The 12,828-nt window shown below is 42.6% G+C and overlaps 1 protein-coding gene across 1 annotated transcript; it reads right to left on the bottom strand.

Annotated features, from left to right (window-relative positions):
• Positions 1-441: 441 nt before the first annotated feature.
• LOC141104840 (uncharacterized) lies at positions 442-10,103 on the bottom strand. Its single transcript, XM_073594620.1, has 5 exons — positions 10,003-10,103; positions 8,523-8,639; positions 8,315-8,406; positions 8,074-8,215; positions 442-4,925 (listed from the first exon to the last, which is right to left on the bottom strand). Exons 2-5 carry the CDS (start codon positions 8,599-8,601, stop codon positions 3,706-3,708), a joined length of 1,533 nt encoding a protein of 510 aa, XP_073450721.1. The 5' UTR covers positions 8,602-8,639; positions 10,003-10,103; the 3' UTR covers positions 442-3,705.
• Between the last annotated feature and the right edge of the window lie 2,725 nt (positions 10,104-12,828).

Consider the following 12,828-nt stretch of genomic DNA (forward strand, 5'->3'; position numbering starts at 1 on the left):
CCCCTCATCCATACCTATTTCAAAGTTGGACCTGCCCTAAAAATCAAATGTTACTGGATGAGATTACAGTATATACAATGATTAATTTAGTAACTAGAATATTAGTTAATATTCTTAAGTGTCCGCTTAGCCCTCTAAAACGAACTGCTTGCTGAAATCTCCAGATGCTCATCTTATATATATATATATTTTGCCTGCATAAATATCCATCGCGAAAGCATTAAAATCACTGGTGGTTGGTATTATCACAATGAAAAATAAAATCTCCTGGATTATGCTACAAGAAAATCTGGCAAGCATGCTATATGAAAAACAAGAGAAGTTTGAGAGAGTCTGGAGTTCGTGGATACGCTATATACAGTCACCCATTCAGGCTCAATAACTGGGGTTGGGGTTGAGTGGATCCTTGATGGGAAGAAGGCTCTTCTTTCTCTTTTTCAACTCTAGGTTCCCTTTTCTTCATCCTGGGGGCATTCACCCTCACCCTCACCACTGAAAGAGTTGAGACATTTTTAGACACCTCTAGAGAGCACTATAGGCAACACTGGAACAGTCAGTGCAGTGTAAGCTGGAGGCTCCTGGTACAGTTGGACTGGCCCTACTGTGTCTAGAATCAGACATTGCACCACAAGGCATCATAGCTTAGGGTTTGAGGCAAGGCCACAGATACCCAGGAGCTTGGGTAACAGTTGTAGGGTCAAGCAGCAGAAAGTGACCAAGTCCCTTTAGGTGGGCAGTACGAACAAGCAGAGGACTAGAGTTCCATGTGTCTTTTGCAAGCTAGAACAGCAGTGGAAAGATGCTTCCCTAAAGCTGAATGTCCACACAGAGAGCGCACAACACTCCACCTAGCGAATGACATCAGCATTCTATTCCTGAACCAAACATACCTGGGTTTGGTTTGAGGCATGTTTGGTGGACATTACTGAAGTTCGGATGCCAAATCCCAACCCCAGTGAAGCCAATAGGATCCAAATGTTAAAAAAACACTCATAGTAATTTTACAGCTTAATAGGTAAGGGATTATTTAACAAATAGTATGGGGGCTAGGCACATGGCTGAAAAAATTACAGCTCCTGGTTGCTTCAATCTAAACAAGGTTCCCTGGGGATTTCATTAATCTATACCAGACCCTTATCCTAGATGATGGTCTCATATAGCTATTAACGGGGGATCCCCGTGACATCATTGACCATATGTGGTCATGTCCATATAAGGTCCACACCCCTTTGTTTATATCAGCTGTCATTCTCTGGACCTGTCATTCGTCAGGAGAGAAGTGACAGGACCAGAAACGCGTTGGCGGTCAGCTTTTTTTTTGTCCTGGGGTTTGGCGGGTATAATGATTGACATGGATCTACATCGCTGGATGACGTGATTGATGGTGGATGTATATTGTGGGACAATTTTGTTCTTTTTTTTTTTTTTTTTAAAGGACTTGTCTAAAACAGGCTTTTTATTTACACTTTACATTTTTTTGTGAAAAAAAATTCACATGGAGGGAGCTGTATCTGGGGGGTCCCTTTATTATTAAATGAACCCAACTGGACCCAACTAAAAAGCTCATCCTTACTTCCTACCCTAAAATGATGAAGAATCTGAAATTAAGGGCCTCCAGTGGTCCTAGCAATGAGTAATAACTACTCCCAAAGTCAGTCCTATGAGATGGGGTCAAGTGCTTAGGTAAAGCCATGGCTCTGGAGCTAGAAATTGCTTTTTGGCTAACTTTTACCAGTACATGAAGGTCTCAAGAGCACCGCAATGAAGAGCCCATTACAAGCTAGTCCTGCCATGTCCAGTCCAGAAGGGTTTAAAGTACGGACACTCCAAAGTCAGGCTTTCTGCCTTCCAAGTAGCTGCTTATAGAGACCAGCTCAGCAGGAGTCTTGATTGAAGCGAAAAAAGCTTTTACTCCTTTCTCAGCAGAAGAGGCAAATGAAATCCAACCTCCTATGACACTAGCAAAGAACTGAGGCGTTCTGAAAATTGGAGTATCCTGGGCTGGACCACAATTTTTTTGTTTGCCAGTGTCCAATCTTCCTGTAGGAGGGGCAGTATTAACCGAAAGCGTGTGAATTCCCATGTCCCACAAAAAATCAAAAAGGAAAGAAAAGAAGCAATAAGGTGCAGTAAGTTAGGAAAAGGTTAATTAGGGAAATACAAGTTGGGGTTGGATTGGACTGGACGTTGAATATTCTTAGTAATATATTGCTCCAGCTTCTTTGTTGCCCGCATATTGGTGCGGTTGTCTTCGCCTCGGTTGCCTCTTAGTTGGCCATGAAACATCATAATTTCCAGCATGCTGCCATATTTGCCCATGTTTAACTACGGTTCAGTACTGTTGTGCCGTCTAGGTGAGTGTGTTGTGTTTTGTATGTGAATGACCATAGCACTATGTAACTATTAAACTTAAACTGAGCTTTAAAAAAAATCAGTATTTATTCCACGCTGACCTCAGGCTATGCTTGGAATAACGCGTTTCGCCCCGTCCACCGTGGCTTTGTCTTTCCACGCTCCCAAAATCTTGCATTCCACTTCAGTCTATCTCCTGAACCTCAGAGGCTTGTAGGGTTTCAAAAGTTCCTTGGTGTACTCATAACTTTAGAGTTCATAGGTCTACAAACCTACCACACTTATTATGAGGCGCTCCCACTCATCCTACTGGATTTTTATTTTATATTATGGAAAGGGGAATAGGAGATAGCCAGGAACTGTAGCAGGCATCTCTCACAAATGGAGTCTTGAGGAGACAAAAGAAGCCATTCCACCTGTAAGTGGAATGTAACATTGGCTGAAAAAGCACCGCTCTCCCAGCCAGCCACCATGAGATGTAAGGATCGGCTTCAGTCTACATGTGTTTACCAAGAAGGCCTACCCTAACGCATTTTGCCTTGCCCACCAGGGCTTAGTCTTTTCACATTCCCAATATCTCGCAGCCCGTGTCACTTAAATATCTCCTGAACCTTGGAGGCTTGTAGGGTTTCAAAAGCTCCTTGGTGTACTTATATCTTTAGACTTCCCAGGTCTACAAAACTATCATGCTTATTACATGGGGCTCCCACTCAGCCAGCTGGATTTTTATTTTATATCATGTAAAGGGGGATAGGGGATAGACAGGGACTGAAGCAGGCAGATATCACAAAGGGAGTCTTTAGGAGACAAAAGAAGCCGCTCCACCTGTAAGTGGAATGTAACTTTGGCCAGTATGTACCCCTTTCTGTGGAGAAAGGCTCTACTGTTGCCACATTATACATTACATAGCCCTGACCAAGGTGTTCATTGTCCCAGCAGTTGTTGGTTTCAATAAAGTTTCTCTTTAAGGTTGATATTCTTTTTATGTGCATGAAAGCATTTTTTTTTTAAATGATCCTTTGTCCTGAGGTTTATGTGTGTCTGTGAGGCTGTCAGTTGGTGTACAGCAATGAGGAATATTTTGTGGGTACAAGGACTGTTATTTGTGTGCCGTGTATATAGGGGTTAAGCACAGATTATGTTTATGGATCCCCTTTAAGCCCCTCCCACTGTTATCTACCTTACATTTACCAAAGGAAACAGCAGGTATGTCTAATAAGATTTTGTTTGTGTATAAAACGTTTCCAGGACCCTGAACATAAAAGGGCTCCTACAAGTGTGACTTCCTTGGTGTTTAGGAAGTCTTCTTTTCTAGGTGGAAGGTTTCCTGCCATCTAACTGTAGAACTGGGTGTTAGCTGGTGTGGCTTCTCTGGTGCCTGAGAAGATCTCCCCTATGAATGAAACTTTTCCCGCACTCTAAACACGAAAAAGGCCGCTCGCCAGTGTGACTTTTCTGGTGTCTAACAAGGGTTCCTTTGTCGATAAAACCTTTCCCGCACTCTGTACAAGAAAAAGGACGCTCACCCGTATGATTCCTTAGGTGTATAACGAGTGCATTTTTCAAAATGAAACCTTTCCCGCACTCTGAACATGAGTAAGGACGCTCTCCTGTGTGAATCCTCTGGTGTATAACCAGATCCCTTTTCTGAATGAAACATTTTCCACAGTCAGAACATGAATAAGGTCGCTCGCCAGTGTGACTCCTGTGGTGTATAACAAATGCTGATTTCTCATTAAAAGATTTCCCGCACACTGGACATGAATAAGGACGCTCACCTGTGTGAATTCTCTGGTGTGTAAGAAGTACTTTTTTGACACTAAAACTTTTCCCGCACTCTGAACACGTATAAGGACGCTCACCCGTGTGAATTCTCTGGTGTATGACAAGGGCCCCTTTCTGAGTGAAACTTTTCCCACAGTCCGAACATGAAAAAGGACGTTCACCAGTGTGACTTCTCTGATGTTTAAGAAGGTCTCCTTTATAAATAAAACATTTCCCGCACTCGGCACATGAAAAGGGACGCTCCCCCGTGTGAATCTTTTGGTGTGTAAGAAGTTTTTCTTTCTCAATGAAACATTTCCCGCACTCTGAACATGAAAAGGGGCGCTCACCAGTGTGAACTCTCTGGTGCATAATGAGCTTTCTTTTCTCAATGAAACCTTTCCCGCACACTGAACATGTATAAGGACGCTCAGTCTTGTGAATTCTCTTGTGTCTACGAAGTGGCCTCCTGCCAGTGAAAGTTTTCCCACACACCGGACATGACAGTGACAGTGAACTCTCTGCTTTAGGAGCTCCTTCATGGCTTGAAGAGGATTCCTTGGAATTAGATGGGTCTGTTGATGTAGCTGTACTGTGAGATCTTAGGTGAACATCTGCAGTAACAGTGTGTGATTTATCAGAAGATTCCTCAGACTTGGAAGGTCTCTCCACAAAGTGAGGTCTATTTTGTACATTTTGAGTACTGGAATTTTTTCCTCGAGAATATTGTTTGATTCTATTATTTTCTGTATTATAGCTTTGAGATAAAATAAGTTGTCCCTCAGAGGTATCCCAAACATAGTGTCCATCTGTTGGAAAACAAGTTTTAAATACATATTAGAACGTGTTTCATTCAAAATTCATATACTGAATGTCAGTTTAGCGCTCAACGGTTTCAACTGGGTGCTGACTTAACTAAACAATATGAATACAAACTAGATAAAGGATACAATATACCAAAACCATACTGGGAACAATTGTATGAGCATTGCAAGGGAAAGATGTGATATGGACCTTTCATATGGTGTACATTAGCTCCTCCTCATTTGTTGAACATGACAATATATAGAGGAATGGAGATGGACCTTTCATATGGTTACAGTATCTCCTCCTCATTTGTTAGGAACATGACATTATATTGAGGAATGGAAATAGACTTTTCACGTGTACAGTATCTCCTCCTCATTTGTTGGCATTATGACCTTATATTGAGGAATGGAGATGGACCTTTCATATGGTGTACAGTATCTCCTCCTCATTTGTTGAACATGACATTATATTGAGCAATGGAGATGGACCTTTCATATGGTGTACAGTATCTCCTCCTCATTTGTTGGGAAAATATTATATTGAGGAATGGAGATGGACCTTTCATATGGTGTACAGTATCTCCTCCTCATTTGTTGGCAACATGACATTATATTGAGAAATGGAGATGGACCTTTCATATGGTGTACGGTATCTTCTCCTCATTTGTTGGCAACATGACGTTATATTGAGGAATGAGGAGGGACCTTTCATATGGTGTACAGTATCTCCTCCTCATTTGTTGGGAACATTGTGTAGTGTGATTAATATAATTGCCTGCTTCTGATAAGGAGTAGAGACGATTCTTTCATATGGTGTATAATATCCACAATACGTTGGGAGATGGGGTAGGTACATTGACGATGTTCTTAATGTTAGCAGTTAAGGTTTCTCAACCTTTCCTATACAGAAGGATGTGACAGCCTCTATTTTGAACAAGGGCTGCACAGATTGTGTATAATTGGAACAAAAAAAAAGTTTCACCTCTGTATACGGAAGTAGATCTTTGTTTTTAGAGCTGTGTGGATGAGGAATAGTCTGGTTTTAGATGATTAAGTAAATTACTAAAAAGATGATTGAATGTATTTTTTATTACAAAAAAAAAATGGCTACTAACATCTGTAGGAAAAATGTAGTAGAATATTGGGAGCTTTGGGATCAGGAAGGAAATCATTCATCCTGACGAAAATTGGGCCAAGCTTTATATGGGTATTCTGGATCAGCTGTCACTTTAAATTTTTTTATTTTTTATTTTGAGTGAACTCGATAGACATTTTCTTAACCACTTGCCGACCGGCCATAGCCGAAAAATGGCTGCAGCGCGGTCGGATAATTCTGAGAGGGCGTACTATAATGTCCTCCCAGATTCGGGCGTGCACCCGGGAATACGGTAAAGGGCCGATGACAGCAGCCCTTTACCACGTGATCCCTCCGTCAAATGACAGAGCGATCAGTTGTAAACAAGCCAGCGCATGCCTGGCTTAGCTCTTCTCCACTCTGTACTGATCGATACAGTGCGAGGGGAGAGGGGAGAAATCCGGTGCGGCAACGCTGTGGGCTGGATCTGTAGTGCCCACAGCGCTACTCTGTGCCCATTCCTGCACTCATCCCCATCCGTACACAGCCATCCTCATTCATACTCAGCCATCCCCATCCATGCTCAGCCATCCCCATCCATCCCATGCACGGCTTATTCATCCCCATCCACGACTCATTCATCCACATTCATGGCCCAGCCATCCCCATCCATGCTCATTCATCCCCATTCACGGCTCATTTATGCCTCATTCATGCTCATCCATGCCACATCAGTTCTCATCCTTACCACATCCATGCCACTACAGTGCCCATCAGTGCCACTACAGTGCCTCACAAAAGTGTAATAGGTAGTCAAATTAGAAATGTATGCCCCTAGAACACCTGATGGTGCTCCCTGCATGTTGGGCCTCTGTATGTGGCCAGGCTGTGAAAAAGTCTCACACATGTGGTATCATTATACTCAGGAGGAGTAGCAGAATAGATTTTGGGGTGTAATTTTGGCTATGTACATGCTATGTGTTAGAAATATTGTTGGACAACTTTGTGTAAAAAATAAATGCTTTTTAATTTTTTCCCCATTTTCCAAAAACTTGTGGAAAAAAATGATATGTTCAAAAGACTAATTTTGCCTGGGTCATTTTTTGGGGGTCATTTTTTTTGGGGGGGGGGTTCCATTGTCCTGGTGCTCCAGGGCCTTCAAATGTGTAAGAGGTAGTCAAGAAATTAGATGTGTAATTTATGCTCCAAGAATGCCTGGAGGTGCTCCCTGCATGTTGGGCCTCTGTATGTTGCCAGGCTGTGTAAAAGTCTCACACATGTGGTATCACCTTAATCAGGAGGAGTAGTAGAATGTGTTTTGGGGTTTCATTTGTGGTATGAATATGCTGTGTGTGAAAAATAACCTGTTAAAATTACAATTATGTGATAAAAAAGAAAAGAAAAAGGAAATCTTGATTTTTCAAAGAATTGTGGGAAAAAATTACAACTTCAAAAAACTCACCATGCCTCTTACTAAATACTTTGGGATGTCTACTTTCCAAAAAGGGGTCATTTGAGGGGTATTTGTACTTTCCTGGCTTGTTAGTGTCTCAAGAAATGAGATGGGCTGTCAGTACTTCAGGTGTGATCAGTTTTCAATGATTGGCACCATAACTTGTGGACTCTATAACTTTCACACAGAGCAAATAATATACACGGATTTGGGTTATTTTTGCCAAAAATATGTAGCAGTATTATGAAGAAAAATTAATAATTTGCAAAATTTTTTAACAGAAACGAAGAAAAATGCATTTTTGTTGACAAAATTTTTGGTCTTTTTTCATTTATAGCGCAAAAAACAAAAAAACCCAGGAGGTGATAAAATACCACAAAAAGAAAGCTCGATTTGTGTGAAAAAAAAGGACAAAAATGTCATATGGATACAGTGCTGCATGACTGAATAATTGTCATTCAACATGTGAGAGCACCAAAAGGTGAAAATTGGTCTGGTTAGGAAGGGTGTTCAAGTGCCCGGTGGGCAAGTGGTTATTTGACATATAAATACAAATATTTGGACAGATAGAAGTAAAATAAAAATGTTAACAGTTTCTGTATTTAGTGTTTATTACTTACTTGTGCCAATATAAAGAGAAGATTCCTCTTCTTTACTTTTCACAATCATATCCCCCTCCTCCATAGACTGCTGATCTCCACTCACCAAAGTCTCTTCATCTTCCTCTTTAACCTCAACTTTGATGTCTTTCATATCTTCAGCCTAAACCCCAAAGATGATAGAATACATTTATTAAAAGGATAAAAGAGTTTACACTGAAGAATGTCCTTTCATAGCTTCTACATGCTCAGCACCACCTACCTGACCATGGTGAGGGATGGTCTGACCTTCCTGTGTGGAATCCTGGGAATACAGAGAAAGGGGACATCTCTCTGGTGGGCTACTGGATCCATCTGTAGGAAACACACACAGTGACTGAATACATTGTTTCTATGTGTTTATCAGATGATGGGGGATCTAGGTGGACCCTCCGTACTGCTCTCTCCTTTACAATAAAGTCTCCTCTTACTCGGTGATGTGGGGATCGGCTGGTCCTCCATCTTGATGTCCTTGTGGAGATCCTCGTGTCCTTCTGAATACTCCTCCATGGAGAATAGACGGATATATCTTGACAGCTCTCAGAAATCTGAAACACACAAGGATACAGTCACCTAATATTTTCATATCACGGTTTACCTCTGTTGTCAAGCAGTGAGGTGGTGGCACTGTGATGGGTGATGTCCTGTAATGACAGCTGCTGGGTGTTAAAGGCTCACCAGATATATTCCTCACCTCTAGTGACGTAGCGTGGGGGGGGGGTGCGGGGGCCATGGCCCCGGGTGCAACATTTAGAGGGCCAATTCTGCACCAGTGTGTGTCACTCTGTCTCCTATTTCCTACTTGTATTTGCTGTGGCACCGCGCTCCGGCCGCCATGTTCAGTCTCAGCAATGGCCAGCCAGCGCCCTGTGATTGGGTGAATGGGATCATGTGCGGTGGCAGGGCTGTCCTGTCAGTCTGAGAGCTGCCCCCGCTGCCGTCGTTTTCTCCTCCTCCGCTCCTCCGGACGGATCTTCAATCATTTCCCCGTTGAGGCAGAGCAGATCGAGGGAAGACAGAAAAAGCAGGTGAGACTAAGTCGAGTCGTGTTGCTGGTCCGGTGGGTGTGGACATCTTCCTGCACCTCCTTGGGGACACACCATCCCTCAGGGCTGACATTGTTGTGTTCTGACAGGGGGACAACCCCCCTGCCCTCCATTAGAACACTCCGGTCAGCGTTCTCAGCAATTGGCTAAGAGCGCTGATTCGGAGCCAGTTGGCAGACCTTTTTCAGTCATGCCCCTTCGACAGAAGCCGGCTGAATGTCTGGCTTCTGTCATACCGGCTACAGTACACAGGGGCAGATGTCCGAATGTCGGACGGTTTCTATTAAACCAGCCGATGCTGCCCGACATTTGGCCCATGTGTACGGGGCTTTAAGGGGTGCAAATTAAGGATGTGCTCACACATGTTCTGATCGAACCCTCAGGAAGCCATCACAGCACACCGCCAATCATAGGCAGTGAGGCATTTCCCGACCGGCAGCTGCACATACACACGCTGCCTATGATAAGCAGGGGCGGTGCTGGCTTACTGGCGGGTTCGGTCCGAACACACCCAAGCCCATTCTTATTTAGGATGTATCCGGTCTATAAACCAGAGGCTCTGGATGGACAGTTGGATAAATGGCTCTATATTTAGGATGTATCTGGTCTATAAACCAGAGGCTCTGGATGGACAGTTGGATAAATGGTTCTATATTTAGGATGGATCTGGTCTATAAACCAGAGGCTCTGGATGGACAGTTGGATAAATCGCTCTATATTTAGGATTTATTTGTGTATATATTATTACGCTCTATATATGTGTGTGTCGTCATCTGCTGGAGATAAAAGACGTCAGTGACTATGGAGGAAGAGGACGGACACGACGGGGGGTTACTGGGTGTAAATATAAATAATATCTTATTACCTCCTCTACTGCCGGTTGCAGGAATTTCTCTCTTTACTTCCCCCCAGCTTTCCTCTCTCCCGTGACTTCCTGTCTTTGTTTCGCATCACTTCCTGTCTCCTGCGTTCCACCTGCAATAAGTGAGATCACCACCTTGTGGAGAAAATACAGACTGCAGCCTCTTTTTGTAAATGCTTAGACAGCTGCTTCTTGGTGAGGTTTCCAGTATTGTTGAGCGTATTACAGACAAAATGATATAAAGTTTAATAAAGTAAACCAAACAGATCATTTTTTTTCTAAAATGTGATTGTGTTTAAAATTTACAAAATTCAAAAAACATAAATTAAAGATGGAGTTACAATTTAACAATAGGTATCCATGGGATATTATGAAACAAAAAGGTTACATATTGGGGGGGGCACCAGGCAAGGATTATTCCAATATTAACCACTTCCGGACAGCCGAACGCTGATATACGTCCTTATTTTGAGGACAGATATCGTTGTTATGGCAGCAGTTAGCTGCCATAACCCCAGTATCCCTGTGTTCGGCCGGCGGTCCGCTACAAGATAAAAGTGGTCTCTGCAAGATCACTTTTATCGGCGGCGGGAGAGGGCCCCCCTCCCACCGTGATCCGGTGCCCTCCGCCGCATACTGGAGCCGTCGGCAGCGGCAGAGGCGATCAGGTCCTTCTCCTGGCTGGGTATGGAGAGGAGTGAGGGGAAGATGGCCCCCACCCATCTCCATATCATTGCAGGGCGGAAATGACATCAAAACGTCACTTCCGCCCATAGCTCTTAAAGGGCCATTTTTTTTTTAAATCATTTTTTTAAATGACCATTTTTTTATTTTTTTGTATTGCATTTTAGTGTAAATATGAGATCTGAGATCTTTTTGACCCCAGATCTCATATTTAAGAGGTCCTGTCAATGTTTACATTCCTTGTAATAGGAATTAAAAATAGTGTAAAAATAAAAAATAAAAGGTAAAATAAATAATAATAAAAAAATTTAAACGCGGCCCGTCCCGACAAGCTCGCGTGCAGAAGCGAACGTATACAGGAGTAGCGCCCGCATAAGAAAACGGTGTTCGAACCACACATGTGAGGTATCACCGCAATTGTTAGAGTGAGAGCAATAATTCTAGCCCTAGACCTCCTCTGTAACTCAAAACATGTAACCTGTGGAGTTTTTTAAACGTCGCCTATGGAGATTTTTAAGGGTAAAAGTTTGACGCCATTCCACGAGCGGGCGCAATTTTGAAGGGTAACATGTTGGGTATTAATTTACTCGGCGTAACATTATCTTTCACAATATAAAAAACAATTTGGCTAACTTTACTGTTGTCTTATTTTTTAATTCAAAAAAGTGTATTTTTTCCAAAAAAAGTGCGCCTGTAAGACCGCTGCGCAATTACGGTGTGACAGAAAGTATTGCAACGACCGCCATTTTATTCTCTAAGGTGTTAGGGAAAAAAAAGTATAATGTTTGGGGGTTCTAAGTAATGTTCTAGCAAAAAAAAAACTGTTTTTAACTTGTACACAACACATCTAAAAAAGAGACCTGGTCCTTAAGTGGTTAACTACCATCCGATATAGTAGTTTGTCAGAACACTGGACTTTCAGCCCATTGGGCAGGTCTGGTATACATTTTAAGGGGGACCCCATGCAAAAAAATTTAAAAAAGGGGTGGTGCCCCCACTAATTCTACTGTATTCTAGACTCTAAGGGTCTGGCATAGATTTAAAAAGAGAACCCCACCTAAAAATTAAAAAAAATTGTGGGTCCCCCCAAAAATCCACAACAAACCTCTATCCGAGCATGCAGCCTGGCAGGCAAGGAAAGAGGGGATTCCTGTGACAAGATATTCCTAGCTGTTCTGTCCCACCTAAATGTATTTTTTTTCTGTTGTTGTACTGAACTGTATCTGGTTGCTATTGCTTGATGTACGCTGACATCCAGTGGCGGTTTTGAGCCACTGCAACCTGTTTAATAAAATCCTCTTCACGCTGACCGTACGCAAATTTGCGTTCATGGCTTGAAGGGGTTAAACTGGGGTGATGCCTGCAACTGCACCAGGAGACCCGAGCCAAAAGCCGGCGCATCCGCCAGCTAGGCTAAGACCCGAACAAAGCCAGATTCGGCTCTGATCGGGTCTCCGATGTAAAATCCCGGAAGGGACGTCACAACGTCACTTATGGTTTACCCCCCAAATCCCTCCACAAAAAGTACCTGTCACCACCTATTACCGTCACAAGGGATGTTTACATTCTTTGTGACAGCAATAAAAATGATCAGATTTTTTTTTTTTAAGGGACAACGTAAAAAAAAAAAAATAAATGAAACAAAAAGGAAAAAAAGAAAAAAAACTTTTTAAAGCGCCCCCGCGTGCTCGCGCAACAAAGGAAACGCATATGTAACTCACGCCCGCTAATGTAAACAGTGTTCAAATCACACTTGTGAGGTATCGCCGCGATCGTTAGCTTAGAAAATGAAAATAAATGCAGCGCTAAATTTAATGAAAACGAAGGAGTGGACTAGCACCTCATGTTCCTATAACATGTGTATAACAGCAAATCCTTCGACATGATAATAGTTAAAAATCACGTTGAGTGAAGTGAAAAAACAGACTCCAGTGGCTGGAGGTGATGTCCATAGTGAAATAAAAGTTCATCAACATAAACAACGTGGTACTTCTAGTGACAGAAAGGAGGAACATATGTAGATGGTGTTCTTTAATCACATAAGTGGTCTCCATGTGCTGAGAATCCACACGAAAATGGAAGGGGTAAATACGCTTACCGGAAAGGGTGGACACATTCACCATACGGCGGAGTGTCATTCAGGCT

The sequence above is a fragment of the Aquarana catesbeiana genome, linkage group LG08 (assembly GCF_042186555.1).
Source record: "Aquarana catesbeiana isolate 2022-GZ linkage group LG08, ASM4218655v1, whole genome shotgun sequence".
NCBI classification, from domain to species: Eukaryota; Metazoa; Chordata; class Amphibia; order Anura; family Ranidae; genus Aquarana; species Aquarana catesbeiana.

Bases quoted from the DNA above. Each gene is read 5' to 3' on its own strand.
- LOC141104840 (XM_073594620.1), bottom strand. From the start codon at position 8,601: ATGGAGGAGTATTCAGAAGGACACGAGGATCTCCACAAGGACATCAAG. The intron at 8,216-8,314 runs GTAGGTGGTGCT...TTTGGGGTTTAG, and splicing joins CCATCCCTCACCATGGTCAG to GCTGAAGATATGAAAGACAT. The intron at 4,926-8,073 runs GTAAGTAATAAA...GTTTTCCAACAG, and splicing joins TTCTCTTTATATTGGCACAA to ATGGACACTATGTTTGGGAT.